This window comes from Melospiza georgiana, chromosome Z (genome assembly GCF_028018845.1).
Source record: "Melospiza georgiana isolate bMelGeo1 chromosome Z, bMelGeo1.pri, whole genome shotgun sequence".
NCBI classification, from domain to species: domain Eukaryota; kingdom Metazoa; phylum Chordata; class Aves; order Passeriformes; family Passerellidae; genus Melospiza; species Melospiza georgiana.
The window spans coordinates 3,948,445-3,967,996 of NC_080465.1; the positions used below are offsets into that span (position 1 = coordinate 3,948,445).

The window sequence follows — 19,552 nt, forward strand, 5'->3', positions numbered from 1 at the left end:
TTTTGGTGTGGCTACAAACTGGTGCCTTGGGTCACAAGGTGATTAAAACTTTCTCTGTTTGGCATTTTCCCTCAGTACCTCCATAGGAATTGCCAGTGCCTGCTTGGCACCATCTTCCCGTTCCTCCTCCCCACAAAGATGATCTATGGAGATGTCATCACCATTGACATCAGAGGCTGTGCAAGGGTTGTCCCATAATCATGGGAGAATTCCCCTCAGTTCTTTTTTCCATGCTGCTTCCCACATTAGGAACTCTGTAGGGGAGAGCAGGTGTGAAAATAATTAAGTTGGCTGGGGTGATCTCTGATGCTGGTAACGTCGCCCTCAGGAGCCCCCGAAGTATTCACTCTCCTGAGAAAACATCTTTTTGGGCTTTACACAACTCCTTAGTGGTGTGGCAAGGGAATGGGGTCCACTAGGCCTGCATTCTCCTTTCCCTCTCCAGATTTTTCGTAATTTCCCCAACACCACAGGAACTAACATCTTTACAACAGATTTCTGGGACTTGGTGGGGGTAAACCTTTACAATCTAACTACTAAAAGAACCTCTGTGGCGCCCTGCACGCTCCCTGTTGCAGTGTATTTTTTCTTAAATGGCTTGTTCCTTTCATCCTATATTGTTAGTTCATTCCTAAGTTGCATCCTCCTCCTCAACTGTCAATCTTGTCCAGACCCTGCCCTCTGCTCCCAAATGTTCCCTGTCAGTCCCTCCTTGTGCCAACCCCCTGCTTGGGACCACCCCTTTGGAAACCCCCTAATCCTTGAGGCTCCATTTGTTTATTTGACCTCATTCCCTTCTCCTGTGACTCCCCATTGGCTTAAGGATTGTAAACCCTGCCTGTTTCTCCTCCCCATCCCTTCCCCTATTGGTTAAGAATTGTACCCTCCCTCTGAGATGTGCCCCATATGTAAGTTCATGTACCCCTTTGCTCAGTGTCTTTTGTCCCTAGAGCCTTCAGAGAATAATTTTTTTGGAACATACACAAAATATCCCGCCCTCATCTTCGCCTCTCCCCTCGATGCCTCGTGATCAGTGCCGTGGAGCAGTTCCTCTAAGCTGCATTCCCATGGGTTTTGAGGAACAGTGTTGTAGTGTGTTTTTTCTGTGGCGTGTTGGCCATCACAGGGCACCCACAGGATTGCTGAGGGATGAAGCCCAGCCAGCAGGGGTTCAGGAGGGTTGGGTCATGTCTGACCAAGCTGGTCTCCTTCCATGAGCAGGTGACCCTGCTGGTGGGTGCAGGAAAGGCTGTGGATGTGTCTGTCCAGGCTCCAGCAAGGCCTTTGGCACTGTGTCCCACAGCTCCCTCCTGGAAAAGCTGCAGCCAGGGCCGGGACAGGAGCACTCTGTGCTGGATGGCCCAGAGGGTGGTGGGGATGGTGCTGCACCCAGCTGGGGCCAGGCACCAGGGCTGTCCCTCAGGGCTCTGGGCTGGGCCAGCTCTGGTCAGTGTTTGCACTGACCCCGCGGGTGAGGGCATTGAGGCTTTCATCAGTAAATCTGCAGAGACTCTGAGCTGGGAGCTGTGTCCATCTGCTGGAGGGTAGCAGGGCTCTGCAGGGAGGCCTGGAACAGTTGGAGGGATGGGCACAGTCCATGAGATGAAGTTTAGTAACTCCAAGGGCCCAGTCCTGCATTTTGGGCCCAATAACCCCTGCAGTGCTCCGGGCTGGGGATGGTGTGGCTGGACAGTGCCCAGGCACAAAGGGACCTGGGGGCACTGAGGGACAGCAGGCTGGACATGAGCCAGCAGTGTGCCCTGGTGGCCAAGGAGGCCAAGGGCTCCTGGCCTGGACCAGGAATGGTGTGGCCAGCAGGAGCAGGGAGGGCACTGTGCCCCTGTACTGGCCCTGGGGAGGGCACACCTCGAGTGCTGGGCCCAGCTCTGGGCCCTCGGCTTGGGAAGAACCTTGGGATGCTGGAGCATGTCCAGAGGATTCTGCCCCTGTACTGGCCCTGGGGAGGGCACACCTCGAGTGCTGTGTCAGCTCTGGGGCCCTCAATTTAGGATAATTTAGTTGATAAGGTGGTGTTAGGTCGCAGCTTGGGACTTGATGATCTCCAAGGTCTTTCCCAACCTGATTGATTCCGTGAATGTCCCAACCCTTTTTTTCCTTATGTGGAATCATGCAGACTCTTTATGGAGAGTACTACTTTATGACCAATGATCATTTGCCCTATGTAGTTAAACAGGATCAGTCTTTGTAACTTTTTCATTAATAAGGTGGCCATTTGAATGTAAAACAAGTTAATTACTTAGGATTAAGACTGAGCCCCATTTCAACAGCAGTGAAGGACATTTCTGAGATTTGCACAGAAAGGCCTGGAAAGTAGAACTGTACTTTTACAATATTGGATTGTAGCTTTTTAAATCTGAAACATTAGACATCTATGATGAATTTTTCTGGGTTTGTACTACAATCAGTACTACTAATTTACTTTATTTTCTTCCAGTTATTAAACTGTTCTTATTTCAATCCACGGAGTTTCATTTCCTCTGTTCCTCCCTGGTACCCACATGGTACCCAGCTGCCAGCTGAGAGCAACCGTGAGAGCAAAAATGACATTTCGTACATTGCCTGTGCTATTTCAAGGTCTCCTGTAGGCAAATGAAAAACAAAGTAAAAAAAAAAACCAAAAAACAAAGCACTTCTTATCTTTCATTAGAAACTTTATTGTATTAACCTACAGGGATGTGAAGTGAAATATATGGTAGTGAAAGGGAGAATGATGAACATCAGTCATCTTTGGAAAATATATATATGTTTTCACAACAAAACACTTTTTTTTTGTTACAACTAAGAAAAAAAAAAGCCAGGCATACTTGATAGGTTTTCTTTAAAAATATAATACAGTTCAATCATATCAAAGTGAAGTCTTGTGGGCTAAAAAACTGCAAAGTTATGTTCAGTGCTCTAGCACTACGATGAGAGTATCAAATGACAAGGTTTTCTCTACATACACTCATTTGCTTTCAGTGATTTCAGATACCGTATATACAATCTTTAATATGAAGCATTTTTTGTCAAAACTAGCTCTGTGATCTTCAGTCTGGACTTTGGAGCTTCGGTGTAAGAATTACGATTTGGACACATATTGGATAAAAAATTGTTGTTAGTGTACTTGAAAATCCAATATATTTAGAGTAACACATTCCTTGCTTTTGATTTTATCCTAACTGCACTTCAGTATGAACTTGCAGATTGTCTCAGCAGAGAGTGTGAGCACAATGAAATCTTTCTTCCTGTAATCTGCATGTGCATCTCCATTTAAAGTTAATGGAAGTTCTCTGGGTAGATCAAGATAAGGACAGATTTTATGTGTAACAGTGTGTTGTGATTAAAATCTTGGACGTAGCAGAAAGCTGTGGGGTTTGTTATGCTTCTAAGTGGCCTGAATTAATAATGCCTACAGTATTTAAAGCCTAAAGTTTATATTCACTACTTAAATCAGCTATTTATTAACTTGGTGCAGCTTTTTATTGAAATGGTGACATGTTGCTAGGGGAGAGCCACCTCCATTTTCAATGCCACATTTTGTCCCTATTGCAGTGTGAACACATAGAGGCAAGGCATCCCATCCCATTCCTGTCTGTGGTGAAGTGAAGCCCATTCTCTGAGTGCTGGCTAAATTTAAAAAACATCCCGACATTTATTCAGCTCTTCTCTTTTCCATGTTAAAAGAATTGTTTATGTGATGAAGATAATTTACCTAGTGGTCTTCGAAAAGAGCAAGAAGTTTTTGTGAACTCCCAATTGTTAAATGCAGCATTTTCTATTCATGGCTTTAGAGAAGAAAGGTTTTATTTTAAAGTCTGTTTCACACAATACAAAAAAAAAAAAATGTATATATCAGTAGCTCTACATTTTATCTAGATGCATACAAACCCAATCAATACTTCATCTTAGACAGGGATTAAATGGCAAGGAGCCTTAGAAATCTCCTAGCTAATACCTGTACTTTCCAAATCCAAAGGTAATGGAATTCTTTATTCCAAGGATGTACCAGAAATGCCCAGGGAACTGCAGAATAGCCAGGATCCTTCTCCCCATCCATCAGTGACACAGCAACCCTCAGGACCAGGTGCTGCAGAGGCACTGCCAGGTCACGTTAAATGCTGGCACCTCGCTCTTAGCTTCCTAAAAATAACTTTTCACTGAGAGAGGATATCTCATCTATAACAACCATGTAATCTTCAGGTTGATGCGTTGGGGGAAAATTCTGTCCAATGGATGGATCCCTTGGTGAATTTGATTTCCACCAAATCGTGCAGCTCGTAAGAGATTATTTTGGAAGGATTGAAAGCCTCTTTTGGGAAAAAGGGGCTGTTTTGGGAAGATGATCTCCAGCCACATGATCAACAGAATAAGCTAAATTTTAAGGAGGAATTGGTTTTTACTTTATTTCTGTGTTTTTGTTGTCATTCTCAACAAAACACCTTCATTTTCTTCCCCCGAATTAATGAATCAGTCTGAACTGTTAGGTGTTTTTTAATCACCCTGATTGACATCACTGTGAATTCTTACTTGGATACTCTCGCTCTGCCCAGAGGTCCCTTGAACCGGACAAACAAAAGGCCAGTTGGCAAAAATGCAAAAGAAATGGACACACACACACACACTAGAATATTTTTTCAGTTACAAGCTAGCTCACTAAAAACACAGACACACAGCGTAAAAATGGAGAGAGAAGTTAATGAAGGTGAGGGGGGGTACATGTGTCACATTATTAGCAATGCAAAAGACCAGCTTAAGCATGTGTTTCCCTACGTCAACTATAAAAAAAGAAAAGGTGCCTTTTTAGCAAGTATGCACAGAGTTTGCTTAGTTATTTTGAAGAAAAAAAAAAGTCAGAACACTTGACTATCTTTATCCTATATTACAGTAATTATTACTACCTTTTTATAAAATGTAAACCCTTCCTTGCAGTTAAGATTTACAGAAGTCATCACCTTTGTCCACTCCTTACGTAATCAGTCCGTGGTGACAAAAATAAACTGATTCAATTTACATCTTTTTTGAAGTAATAACTGATATGTTTTGGATTATTAGTTTGTGTGTGGCAGAAACAGTGGTCAGAACTGCAACGTATGAAGCTGAACTGGAGCAAAATACTTGTTGAAGACTGGTGCTGGGTCTACAGTACTAAGAGATCTTGAAGCATCATGTAAATATTGATGTATGCAATCATTTATCTCCAGAACTATTCAAGCCAAGTACATCCACCACCTGCAATGGAGACAGCAAAGCCTGATGGTGGATTTCCCAAACAACTGCAACACTGTGCTTCCTTATCCCCATCAGATCTTGTTTCTTGTAATATGTCTTGACTAAAGATAAGAATGGAAGGTAAAATTTGGCAAGGCAGTTTTCCTTCTACGAGTGAGTAACTGGTGAATCAGATCACCTGTACAAAGTGGTATTTGGTAAATTGCACTGTCCTGGGAGTATTACTACTCAGGAACATGACAGACATGAAGCCTATATTTGAAGTTGCTAAAATGTGATGTTATCAATACTAATCTGCAAACTACTATTTTTTTTAAGCCAGTATATTACAGTATAAATGTGTTGCATACCTGTTTCTATAAAATTTACTGCCATGAAAAAAAAAAAAAACAAAACAAGAAGAAGAATCAGGATCCCCAGAATGTGGCATTTGTCCATCTGTCACTTGTATACACAATACAGACCTCGTGCTGAGATTCTGCTCAAGGTACAGCAATTATCTGCAGGACAGGTCAGGAGCTCAGAGCGATGGTAAACGAGAGCGGAGGGAGCGCGGCCGCGCCGCTCTGCCCCTCGCGAGTCCCAGGGCTGCAGCATCAGCTCCCTGCGGGGTCATTTGCTGCTGAGCCCCTCTGTGGAGGGCGTGGGGCTCTCTCTCACGGGGAGCAGGTCGTAGTGGCAGGGAATGTGGCTGTTTTTTGGGAGGTCGTAGGGATCCTGGCCAAGGCGACCGCCGCCGCTGCCGAACGCGCCTTGGACAATGCTCACCGTGGGCTCTGTGAGGAGAGACAGCATGCACTCAAATCCAGGGAAAACAGTCATGCTTTATTTCAGTTTCTGCTTCAGCAGGAAGATTCCTGATCCTGCTGAGTCCTGAAATGCAGCTGTAGAAACACAGGTTGGTGTTTTTGCTTCACACTTGCAGCAAGGCCCTGCCATGAGTGTCTTTACTGACAGACAAGACAGCATCTCTTTTTATGTGTCTCCAATTTCAACAAATTTAAAAAAACCAAACAAAAGAACAACTTGAATTTGAGGGTTTCAGTCAAGACTTTGTAACAGTCCTTAAAAGCAGAATGGGTCTGTTGATGGATTTCAGTGCTCTCTAATTGCATGCAGAAAAGGAAAACACATCCCGTGACCCTGGACACAATTTATTACAGCCCAGGGATGATCAGGATAGTACCACTCCACAGGACCCCAAAGATCTCTGTAACTAAAGAAATATGGCAACTGGGTACGGCCTATTAGTGGAATACTACGTTTGAGGGCGAAGATGCCATTTTATTCTCATCAAGAGAAGGAAACAGAACTTCTACCCTCCCATGGATAACTTCAGTCTAACCTAGACCTGAATTACATTGCAATCAAATGCTAAACTTTTCTTATGCTGTTGGTTAAAGGAAAGCTTTCACACCAGGGCAATTCAGAGGTACCTGTAGGTGACAGAACAGATCTGAAGGTACTTCAAACCCTGTTTGTGTGAATTATACTAAATCAGTAAAAACACTTTCATTACAGCTTTTGGGCAGAACATGGAATCGGAACGCGTAATTTTGTTTTCCCGGTGGTTTCCATATGTTTTGATGAAACTGAAGCAAAGATTAAAAAGCCCTGTGCTCTTTTTTGCTGCCCCCCAGCTCCCAGAGGTGGATGTTGTACCTACCAACTTCGTACACGTTCTTGCTGGCCGTGGCAGAGCCGGCGATCTCGGCGTAGGGGGAGTCGCGGCGCGCCGGGGACTTCATTTCCACGTAGCCACATTCTGAACTCTTTGGCACCAGAGCTGGTGGGTCTTTGATGGTAGCATAGGGGTTCTCAGAGCTGCTCAGTGAGCAGTTACTTAGGTTGTACTCCGAGTTCTTCACCAGGTCTGCAAAAAGAGAAGCATGTTACTGTCTCGAGCGTGCTGCGTGCTATGGACGTGGCTACCAAAAAAAAAAATAAGGGTTTTGTTTCATGTTGAGTTCTAAAAAGTCACTCAGAAGTGAATATTTAAATGCAAACCAGTTGTAACACCTCAAAATTATTTGCAACAATCCATGAAAGCATCTCAGCTGCTATGCTCTTCAATGGACTTCATCTTGCCACCAGTAAATTACTGTTGCAAAATCCAAGCATCTTCAGTTCTGGTTTAAATAGTGCCTAGCATTATACAGGGACAATTATAGGGGATAGGCTGAAGAATCAATTTTTAACAAGCACTTCAGAACACTTCCTGCCCCTCTAGGTGCTGAAGTCAGGACACTTAAAATCTGAGACTGTTCCCAAGAGCAGTCTCTGGGTGAACAGCAAATGGCATGATTGATATCTAGGGATGGCTTGGGTGATGCAAAGGTTGAGTATCTGAGTACACAAAAAGAATAACCAGCTTCTTCTAAGTTTCTGTAAGGCACATACAGGAAAACTGGCAAGGAAACAACAGGTGGCTTGTGACGTCAGGATTAGACTGAAGGATGAATAACTGAATAATTTCAGAGATGTATTTGCTGGTGGTGGGAAGTGATTTTGTGGTGTTTGTGTTACTTTGTTCTCTGTGTTGGTTTGTGATATGTTATTTAACATGACACTTCTTAGCTCATTGCTGACTCCATATCCGACATGACACTGAGCTGGTGGACCTGTCAATGGATGGCTGCTCATGATTTTGTGACTCATTTGAACTGGGCTTTCTGTAATCACAGAAGTGTAGAATTGTTTAGGTTGTAAAAGACCTTTCAGATCATTGAGTCCAACCGTTTATGTAACACTGCCAAATCCATCACTTAACCACATTCCTAAGTGCCAGACTAGGGTGGTACAATGGAAAGTCTTGTGAGAAAACTGGATAATTCAGAACATCAAAATACCAGATCACTACTACCCTGAATTTTGGAAGCTTTTAATGCTGATATCCTTTCCAGGGGCCTGCAGTAGATGTGGTGAGGGTTTGTGGTCATGCAGACCAAGGCAAGCTGCAGTTGGAATTGCCTTTTAAATCCTTTCACCAGAGGCAGCATGTGTTTTGCAGTCTAGAATTGAGCTCTGTTGTGACCCAAGAATGACAGAAACCATTTGGTCTATGCGACACACAGGGGACTTAAAATGGCTTGGGTTTGTGGTTTTGCTGGTTTAAAGAAAAATAAAAATCCAACAACCTCCCTTCAAAAAAAGATAACCCACACCAGCAAAGAAACCAATCATGCATTGATTCAGTGCCTAGGAAAAATTTAGTTCCAGAATGATTTTTTATATTTTCTTCACCTATAAACCAAAGGGAATTTGGAAGAATAAAAGGCATGTCTATGTAGTTTCATCTAAATACATCAGAAAACAACCTCACCTTTCAGGGACTTCCCCACATATCCCCTATCAAGTCCAAAAGCACCTGAGGAGAAAATGATACAAAAAAAAAAAGGGTAGTTTTAAAACCAAAGAAAACATAAGTGATTAGACATCAGCTTGTAAATGTTTAGGAATTGCCTTGGGACTCATTTCTGCCCTAGCTGAATAATTCTCTCACAAGGGCTGTGGAACTGCCCAGGATGGGGGCACAGAAACACTTGTACCATTTGCTTCCACATTTTCCAACAGGAACAGGGGAGGTGGGTCATGAGGAACCATTACATTATCTCAAGTTTGAACTCACATAACACCAGTTACTCACTCTTGAACAATCCCATTAAATGCTGTTGGACTAAAGCTTTTTTTGCTTGATGTTTTTTTTTTTGTTTGTTTGTTTTTTCTTTTTTTTGTTTTTTTTTTTTTTGATCTGGATAAACCCTACCTACCAGAAAGGCATCCCACCTTGACCTGAAAATCTCAGGGCACGCAGAGCTTGCTCCAGTTCTTATTTCTCTGCTTCCAAATGCAATCACTCCCAAATCCGGGTCAGCCTGTCCCAGCCCCAGTGGCCTGAACACCTTGCACCTGAACCTACAGCTCTGCAATTGCCTGTTACTCACTGATTTCCCTCAATAAAAGTAAACAGCAGAGCACAACTGCTGTCTGCAGAGACCTGGCACTTTCCTGGTTACTGATCTATTCAAATAGCTTTCACTGATATTGTGGAGAGCTCATTTTTAATTAGGCTGTATTGTGGTACTATGCTAGAAGCATTATAAAAACCTAAAATGGTTTTATCCATGCACTATCTAAACAAAATTAGTAGTTTTCAAGAGTTAAGTGGTATTATTTTAAGGAGACCTGCACATAATTAATTTTATTCCTACCCCATCTTTATTTACTAGATCTCATGTCAGCTGTGCTGTTGTTTTCACAAATTTACTGCTCAGGTCACCAGCCTCGAGTTACCCAAGTAATTCTATTTTATTTTCTAGCAAACAGACACAATATCAGCATTCATCCAGTCCTCTGGAACCTCCCTCTTGCTCAAGATGGGCCCCTGCCTTGGGTTAACCACAGCAAGTGTCTCTCAGGAGCATTTAGTGCAAGTTCAAATGCTCTAAGAAAATATAAAGCTGAATGTTGAGCATTATGGCTGAAATCCTTTCCTGAAAAAAAAAAAAAAACCAACAAAAAACCAAAACCAAATCCCAAACCAAACACAACAGATCTGAGCCTGAACTCCTGAACTGTGGTTTGACCAAGGTTGGGGAAGAGCAGGGAAAAACAAACCAAAACCAGTGCTGCATACTGTTGTTCTGAATCCCAGGGTCTGATATATATAAGTACCAGAAATGAAAGTAATTAAATTTTCTGAATTATATTGCCATTGAAAGTCCTCTTTAAGGCTTTCACTGGGCAGTGCAGTCCAGCCTTTTTGGAATGCATGAGAGTGGAAAAGGGTGACAAGCAGGATACAGCAACTCTCACCATTTCTTGGGAATTTCTCTCCTTAAAGACAATGCTCTTTTAGCAAACAGGAGGCATGGCTGGGAAGATCTACTATTTACATCTGTAGTGGCTCAGGTTATGCAAAAATACTTTTTAAACCATTGATTGCATCTTGTGGTGATTTTAAAAAAATAATATATGCAACCTTTCATTTATTTGATAGGAATTTGTAATTTTGTCCAAGCAGACTCCCATTGTTCCATGAAACTAGTGAATAAGCAAATCTTTTAATAAAAATGAGATATTGTACATGCCATGTCTGCACTGGGCATCAAAAACTGTTCCACCATTCTTCACAAGGGGTCACTTGTTAATCTCTTCCTGCCTTAAGGGATGCATCCCACATCCAGTGAATAACATTCCCATTCTCCTCCTTTCTTTTTTTTTTAATTTTTATTTTTACCAAGCTCATTGAGGTAGCCGCCGTGTTTCCAGTCTGCTGGCAGGGTTCCCGTGTAGTCCATGACAGCACTTCGTTTTCCAGGCTCCATGTTTTTCAGGTTCACAAACAGCTGGCTGGTTTTTGCCTGTTCCAAAGAAAGAGAGGCAATAAAACTGAAACTGAAGGGGAGATGCTGAATTTCCAGGTGGTGATCAGGAAGAGCAAAAACAAGCCAAATAGGAGAGATTAGGGAACGATGTAAAATAAACCAAAGACTGCCAGAAGTTTCCACGTTTTCCTGCTTTACCTTTGCCAAGGTCAGTCTCTCCATGTTGGTGACATGAGGTGGGCTGGAGCACTGGGTCAGAGTGTGGTAACTGGGGTTGGAGAAGTAGTGGCTGTTGACATTTCCACCATTGGTATGGGGGATGGTTTCTGGAAATAAAAAGAAAGGAAAATGAACAAAAACACAGAATTTCTTCCTTAAGTTAAATTTTTGAGAGAGAGTGCTGCACTGATTTTCTAATCTGACCTAGAGATTCCTAAAAAAACCCCAACAAACACAAACCTAAGTATTTTTTATTCATTCCAAGAAATGAGAGAAGCAGGGCAGTGAGTGACAAGTCATGTCCTCACTTTTAGCAAGGAGCACTCTAGTGTAGCCTGCTAACTCAACCCCTCTCTCTGCTGTGGATCCTTGCTCTGTTTTTCTTTTCTAGCCATCATTGTAGTCACTTGTACCATCAAGTCTGCATCAATATTTTCTGGTGCTCCAAGAACACCAGGACCTTTGCTATTTGCTTTTCCTTAACTCAGATTAGTCTTCCTGCTGCCTTCTTCAGCTTTCCTTGACAGCGGTGTTGAGAAGGCACAATGGCCTCAGGTTTCATGCACCCACTGAATCCCAACTCACAGGCACTACAGTAGGTCAAAAACTCTTGTTTGTTCCACTGCTCCTTCCCTTAGTCAGTTTCAAACCTTTTGCTGTCTGTTTCTCTGCAGAATCTTGCTACAGATAGCATGAAATCCTGATTTTCTACGCTCTTCCTCTATTCAAGCTCTTGGCATTGAATTTAAAGTCCCTTGTAGAAACCAGATTTTGCCACATTCCAACTGTATATATATGTATAAAAGCAGGCTCAGAGGATAGAAATGTCCATGTTTAATGCAGAAAAAAATTTTGAGGGTGTAAAATGTTGCACAGGAAGGCGAAGTAAACGGTCACTTTTCTTTAGAGTTAAGACATTTTTCCAGGGCGTGCCACCTTCATGGTCTCAAAAAGCAGAAATATGTGAATTCAAGCCCTGTTAGGGGCAGATCTGAGCACAAAGACAAGAGGTGGAGGGGGGAAAAGAGAAAAGCATTCTAAACACGCCATACCTGAAATGGTGTAGTCTGCATTGATGACCCTCATGGCAGGGGTGTAGGTGACAGTGGGCATGTGTGTCTCCTTCCCTTTCTGCTTCTGCCTGTAAATGATGAACAGCACCAGCAGGAAGAGCACCACCAGGACAAGGATGATGATGCCAGCTATGGCTCCTATCTGGTAGGAGTCAGCAGGGAGGGCAGTGCTGGTACGGCTCAGGCTGTTCAGGTTCCCCACTATAATTACACCAGCTGGAACAGAGGAAGCAATGAAAGTAAATGCCATGAACCCAGAGGGGCCACGTGTCGGGAGCGGGAGACGAAATTTCACTTCTAAATATAACTGTATTCAGTAAGGCCAGAGTAGAACTCTGTCAGGAACCAATCCTAAATTTAAGGAATCTTAGAATCTTCAAACTTAGAATCTTCACAGAAAAGAAAAACACTCAGAATTTTCACTCAGAAAAGAGATGTTTTCATGAATTTGAAAAAGTAACAACGTTCTTTGGGCAAAAGAACAGGGCAGGTAAAGCCCATGCTCCATCAGCACCTTTGAGAAGCACTGCCTTGCAATTTCATGCAAATCCACACTCCACTTAATTTGCTACAGTTTTAATTATCTCTCATCTAATTTGAAGCTTCAAAAAGTTACATGAATTAACACTGCAGAATGGGCTACACAAAAAACTCCACCTGTCAGATTTATTTAATGAACGACACAGAGATGGCGTTCACTAGCTGAGGCCAGTTTCCGTGTGAAAAGATGCCAATAAATGTGATTATGTCTGGGCTTACCTTGATCACACCTGGCCCCTTTCCAGCCTGGGCTGCAGTAGCAGGTGCCTGTGATGTGGTCACAGGTGGAGTTGTTGAGGCAGTCGCAGATCTGGCGGCATCCGTACCCGTAGGTGCCCTGGGGACACTCTGCACACGACAAAAAGCAACAAAAACCTCATTAAAGTTCGGAGTTCCAGGTCTGCAGCAGCACAGGAGCCCAGCCCCACACGCTCCTGTCCCTGGGCAGCAGGTGGCAATGTGTCACCAGCATCAGATCTCTCCTGGAGATGCTCCCACGAGGAGCATCCTCCTCGGGGGGCAGGAGGGAGAGAAGCTGTGCTCGGATGGGTGTTCATGCTTCACCTGCAATGCCACCGAGGCAGTGCAGCAAGGAAACAAGGGGGGAAAAAAAAAAGGCAAAAAAAGATAAATTCTTAGAAATTAGAAGGCAGTGAAGAAATGGGCAAGGTGTGAATAAAGAGCCAGAAGACTCAGATCCCAGTGCCTGAAAAATCTCATTGTCATACAGGTGGAGCCAGACACCTGGATGGTGTTCTGTGGTGTGACAGGTGTGCTGGTGTAAAACAGCAAAAGGAAAGGACCCTAACAGTGAGTCCAAAATGCACCACACGTTTACAGAGAAATACAGCTACTGCCCATTGCATGCTCTGATACTGCAATGTATACACTGAGAAACTACCAACAGGAGAAAAATGCTAAATTATGGAGAATAAGGTAACTGGGGAAGTTGTACTTAATTATTTGAATTACTTGAATGTAATACTTAATTACTGATCAAAGTGTCTCCTACCTCATGTAGGTATCCTGGTAGAGAATTACCCTATACTGAAAAAAATAATTTCTTTTATACTGCCACCACTTGGTACTGTGTGGCCTGGCACATTACAGCAGTTCTGATGGTTTTAGCAAATGTAGTCTTTCTTCACTTTTTCTGAAATTTCTTGAGAGTTCTGCACTTATATTTATTTCCTTTTGTATTTTTAAAAGAATCTAACTCATCTTTTGTGCATTCCTAATTTGGAATAATTTAAAAAATAACACAAAGCGTGCCAAAGAAGAGTCTTGCAGCCTTGACAAATCCCAGCTCAAGTGAAAAAATTCATGTTTATGTACCTCCTCCTTCTCTTGATTACACTCAATAAAACAAGATTATAAATACTGAGGTAAATGGGTGGCCAAAACCCATCATGTCACAATATATTTTTGCATTTCAAGATCTGAATTAGTATGAACACCAAAACATGCTAAACCCTGCTAAATCATTATTATCAACTTGAAGGATAAAATACAAAATCTGTAACAGATTTGCCAAATTATTCAAAGAGATGTTTTGACATCAAGAGACTATCTTAAAAAGTTACCTTCTCCTGAACATTAGTGATGTTTTGAGGAGAAACACAGATGTCATTTGAATGAACAAATTTGGAAGCAGAGTCCCGTAAAGTCAGCAAAGGTTGGACAAACAGTGCTGTGCTCACGAGCCTGATTATTCTTTTAATGTTGCACAACATTACACCACCAGTGATGTCAGTGGTGTTATCCCTAATCTTCCTGAGGAGAGCAGCACACGTGTGTGTGAAAACATGAAAACAAAACAAACCAGCTGTGCTGTAAACCCACACTGCAAAGGTTCATTTCATCCGCCAGCACTGATGTGTTAGTTCTTATCTCCAGTTTTCCAACTATGAGCTGTTACTGTGGTTTGTACTAATGGATACATTTCATTACTTTCACAGGATTCTAGTGACAATCCCTTGGATTAATTTTGCTGCTTTTACACGATGGAGTAACTGGGTGTTCCTTTAGCGTCACGCCCAAAGCGACTAAAACACAGCGCAGAGGAACAGAAACCACAATTGTGACAGACAGCTTAATTCTGTGGGGTCTTAAACTGTTTGGAAAAGCCTGTGGCCAGCTGTGTGTCCATGGGACGTGGCCCTGGAGGCCAGAGGCTGTGTCCCAAGGCAGAGGGAAGGAGGGAAGGAGGGAAGGGTGTGCTCACTGTGCTCGCAGTGCCGGCCCATGAAGCCCGTGCGGCACGTGCACTGCCCGCTGATGTGGTCGCAGTCGGCTCCGTTCTGGCACTGGCAGATCAAGGCACAGTCCTTCCCAAAAAAGCCCAGGGGACACCCTGGAACACAAGCAGAGGGAAGGGGGAGAGGGGTGAAACAGCTGTTCTGGGAGTGAAGGCAAATATTCTGGTTTGGTGTGCTGCCGAGGGTTGCTCCTGCAGCTCCTGAAATGGAGAGTTCTGCAAGCCCAAGGGACCAAAACCTTCCTGGTGTGGAGTGGTGTAAAACACACATCAGGCAAAAATGAATTTGGGAAATGGTGCTGGCAGCAGAGGTTCTGAAAAGACAGCTCCTTGAAGAAATGGGCTTCCAAAGAGATTTGAGGACACCTTGGGAGTCTGCCCATCAGTCAGTGACTCTGGCCAGATTTCCTTCGTGGTTTGTACTGAAGCATTAAAAAAGCCAAAACAACAACACATTGCACCTGAGCTACTTACAAAGAAACCATTTCAGTATGAGGAAGACACACCACTGCAAAGAGATCATTATTCACCAGCAGGAAGCAAAAAACCCCTGAGAGCTGACAGCTGAACCAGCATAGTGAATGTCTCCCAGAACTGCATCCATATGGTCCTGTAATGTATCTGTTATTTCCTGCCACTATGACATTACTCATTTGAAACAGCAAAGTTCTGATTTTATGAAAAACATGTATTTGAACACTGAATGCAAAATACAGTCAGCAGTCCAATTTTTCTAGAGGTTAAATGCAGGGGCTGTAGCCAGGATCACAGTCAGTGATGGCAACCTGAACTGAAGGTAAACCAAACTGAAAGTTTGTAAAGCAAAAAAGATAAGAAGTCAGCTTTACTCATATTTATTTCTAACAAATGTTTATTTCTTAAACTTTGTATGAACTCTTAGTTTGCACTTAATGAATGACACATACCTACCCCCAGTCACTGCATACTATTTTACTTTAAAAAGCTCTTAGGGAAAAAAAAAATAATCAGAACTAATGTATTATTACATGAAGAAAATTCCAGAAGAAATTATGATGTGAAATAATCTTTCAAGATTCTAAATAGAAACAGCTTCTGTATCAGAACTTGGATTCCAGGTTCAAGCTGCTCTGGAGGGTAACTGTGTCACTGATGTTCAGACTAAGGACGAGCACAAAATTCACTTACTCTGTGTGCAGTAGAGGCCAGTCCAGCCCGGGGTGCACTTGCACTCCCCATCGTAGGCACTGCAGAAAGCTCCATTGTGGCAGTTGCACGTGTGGATGCAGTTTGGTCCCCAGTGGGAAGGTGGGCAGGCTGCAACAACCCAGAGCAATTAATTAACCTCAGATGACAAAGGTTCCTTGATGCACATGAATAGAGCTGCTTCCATTCACACACGAGCACTGCTTTGTTCGCTGCTCTTCTCCCGAGTTCATGCTTTGGGCCGCTCTGCTCTGAGCAAACAGCCATAGATTTATTCATTTATTTCAGCTAAGGCATCGTTTTACTCCAGGTAAAAAGTGCTTAAAAATATTAAATAGGTGAAAAATGCATACTCTATACTCAGTAAATAGGGCATTCACAGGAGCTTTCTCACAGAGAAAGCCATTAGGTTTACTTTCTTCACTCATTTTTTACTCTGCAAACAGTCAAGGTGACACAGCTTTTAAACCTCAATAACTGAAGGAAAACAGAGAAGGTGGAAACTCATATATAGCCTAGAGATTTAGATCCTACACTGAGCCTGCTTCTTGTACTTCCGCTGTTAAATTTCATGTATTTGCCTAAATGTGGTGAAGATAATCAGGTCTGTACCTTAATCTGGTTAATTCAGTTGCTTCCGTGGGTCCAATAATCAATAAAATATTTTTAAACACCAAGTAATTATCCAATAATCAATATAAAATTTCTAAACACCAAGTAATTATCCACAGAATGGAGATTATTTTTTGCACAATCATGTAGACTCATTATGAGACAGAATTTACTGGCTGCTTTGGAAATGTCATGATGGATGAATCTGATGCTATGTGCTGCCACTAGAACTGTGAAGTGGTTCCAAAATACTAATTACTACTCAGAGACAGCAAAAGATAATTTTCTTCATGGTAGAATATCACTAAGTGAAGAGGGTACTCAAGAATAGACCCTTTCTGTTGAGTAGATTCTCATCTTGAGGAGTTTTTTCCTTTAGTAAAGAAAGCAAAGTACTTTAAGTAGTTGTTAATATTTTAAAAATAAATAGTAAAATAAATAATTATTTAGTACTTTAAAAATGGTTTTATGGAAGTACAGTGTCAGTATTTCATAGGAGAGAAGCAAGAGGTCAGACACTGAAGCCTTGGTTTTATTCCTGTGTAAATTTAAAAGAGTAACTCCTTATTGTTTTGTACTGGTCTGATTGCCTGAGACCAATAAAACTCTTGAATCCTTTAACATTTGCATAATGAGTCATGTGTACGTGGGCTGTACTTTTCCAAAGTATCACCTTTTTTCCCCAAATTTCAGTTCATCAAAAATTATATTATGATGAATTTAAAAACCCCACTAAGTTTGGTTTTTTATTACTTTCACCTCAGCTGTGCCTTGTAATTGCTTTTTTTGTTATTGTTTTGTGTTTGAAATTAGTGGTCAGCTAGGAAGGAATGTAAATCACATACAGGCAAAAGGTTAGAAGTTTAAAAAAGGTCGCTGGTTCTGAAAGAAATTAATGGAATCATTATTTTCCATGTGAACGAAAGGCCTTTATACAAAGCAAATAAACTTCCTCTGTTATGGTCTCTGAGCACAGCCTCAATAAACACTTCCATTCATATTGCTGGCACCATTTTCTTGATATTGATGCAGTGAGTAAGTCCCTCCTCTTCCTAAATACCCCTATTCTGCTACTCTCCCAACTACCTACTTATTTTACCATAAAAACAGGGACCTTTGTAGCCACTGGCTTCCACAGGAATGGGCCCAGGATTTATTTTGGTATCGTACTGGGCTGTGCATGCTAATCACTTCACAGAAGTTAGCCAGGAAAGTTGTTTTTCGGGTTCTTTTCCCAAACTGACCAGATGTTACCCTGGACTTGTGCAGAGCCTGGTAACCTGGGCCAGTCAAACCGTAAATGATATGAACCAATGAGCCATGTTATTAAAAAATGCACTTCCCTGGAAACCCCAGCACAGTGCCTGACATTTCAGGGTATGGTGCAGCTTCTTTTAGTCACAAAAGCGGGTTGAGCGAAATTTTGGCAAGTGTGTGTTTCAGACTGTGTGGATTTTAGCACCTTATGGGATTGGGTATGCTTCTTGTGAGAGTCTTCCTTAAAACAATTCTTTCCTCTAATTAGTAAATCTCATAGACCCATCCAGGCATATGGGGAGTGACTACTTAATAAAGTAACTTTACAAAAAACAGTAAAATTAGGACCTTCCCTTCTCCTTTTTAAAGCAGTAATGAAGAGTCCAGTGAGTTCAGCACAGGAAAAAAATCATTGAGTGAGGCAGAATGACACTAAAAATGTCTATCTGTGGGAACACGTCTATCTGTTTCTTGTTATAAAAGGAAGAAGGAGGAAAATGCATCACAGAATTACAAGCACTTAAAAAAAAAGGCACAGTGAAAAATTTCTTAATAAAATGTTTAAATGCTTAGTGAGGACAAGGATGGTTGTGCAGCTAGAGCACTAACCTATGCCTGAGAAAATTTCAGCTTTGTTCTTGGCCTAGGCCAGAGAAGTTTGGGATTATTTATCTCTCCATTATTTACCATGAAGTCCTAATTTCTGACTTAAGAGAGTGTTTCTTTACCAAAAAAAAAAAAAAAGGTATTTTAGGTGGCTGCACCCTGATTATTTGTTCTGAAATTAAAGGAGAAAAAACTCCTGGTACTTACGCTGAGAACAGTCACTACCAATCCATCCAGGGTAGCACTGACAGGATCTATCAATAGGATTACAAGTCCCATTATTGGTGCAGGTGCATATTCCAGCACAGTTCTTCCCAAATCTGCCACTGGGACATACTGAGGAGAAATTGTCAGAATGAGAACTCCTTAGTGATCAGAACAAGATTTCATTTTCTTCATTTCAGGAGAAAACGACTAATATTTGGATTGAGAGAGGTATAAGGGTAAAAGCGAGGTATTATAAATCACAGCGGGCACAACATCCATATTCACCACTCAAACAATGCAACTAAGAGTACAGAGGACGAAACCACTGGAAGGATGAACAGTTCTGATCGACGCACTGAGCGTTCCACAACAGCAAGTATCTTGGGCGTGGCAGCCCCCGGGTGATGGGATGGGGGGCTCCCCGTGGTACCTTCGTTGCAGAGGGCTCCTGTGAATCCGGGCAGGCAGTCACACAGGCCGGTGACGTGGTGGCAGGGCCCGCTGCTGTGCACGCACTGGGGGCACGTCTGGCTGCAGCGGTGGCCGTAGAACCCGGGCGAGCAGACTGCGAACAGAGGGGACAGACGGGCTGTCACTGCCTGGCTCTGCGGCCTCCCCGCAGGCCTGGCCGGGGGCCAGCCACAGAGGTGGCTGCTGTTATCTGAGCAGCTCGGTGATTTACACTCCCCAAACAAGACCTGCTCCCTCTCCTCAAGGGTTTGGTGTAACTCTGGCTCATCGCCGCTTTGTTGACGTTCCATTGGATGTCAAGCCACCCTGAACTTGGATAATGTTTGGAATGCAAATTTTTTTTTTTTTTTTGTTTTTTTTTTTTTTTGCCAAACAAGGACATCTTTTGAAGCCCATCTGAAGTAACAGAGAGAGAACAGTTTTATCTCCAGATGAGTAAGGTCATCTTAGACCTTGATTCCTGATGTGTTTTCTAACTTGGAATTCAAATAGCCACAGCTTCACTGGATAAAAAAGCACAGATGTTTTCCAATCAGCCTTTCTTTTACAGAGTCACTCTAACTTTCAGG

At 42.5% G+C, this 19,552-nt stretch overlaps 1 protein-coding gene across 1 annotated transcript in view; it reads right to left on the minus strand.

Annotated features, from left to right (window-relative positions):
- Positions 1–2,657: 2,657 nt before the first annotated feature.
- Positions 2,658–19,552, minus strand: part of MEGF10 (multiple EGF like domains 10) — an 87,547-nt gene continuing 70,652 nt past the window's right edge. The window contains exons 15-25 of the mRNA XM_058044335.1: positions 18,943–19,077; positions 18,513–18,641; positions 15,813–15,941; positions 14,613–14,741; positions 12,608–12,736; positions 11,828–12,064; positions 10,755–10,882; positions 10,469–10,592; positions 8,552–8,596; positions 6,896–7,102; positions 2,658–6,005 (exon numbers count right to left, since the gene is read on the minus strand). Of these exons, the coding sequence (XP_057900318.1) occupies positions 5,842–6,005; positions 6,896–7,102; positions 8,552–8,596; positions 10,469–10,592; positions 10,755–10,882; positions 11,828–12,064; positions 12,608–12,736; positions 14,613–14,741; positions 15,813–15,941; positions 18,513–18,641; positions 18,943–19,077 (1,556 nt within the window). The 3' untranslated portion in view covers positions 2,658–5,841. The remainder of the gene's footprint in view (positions 6,006–6,895; positions 7,103–8,551; positions 8,597–10,468; positions 10,593–10,754; positions 10,883–11,827; positions 12,065–12,607; positions 12,737–14,612; positions 14,742–15,812; positions 15,942–18,512; positions 18,642–18,942; positions 19,078–19,552) is intronic.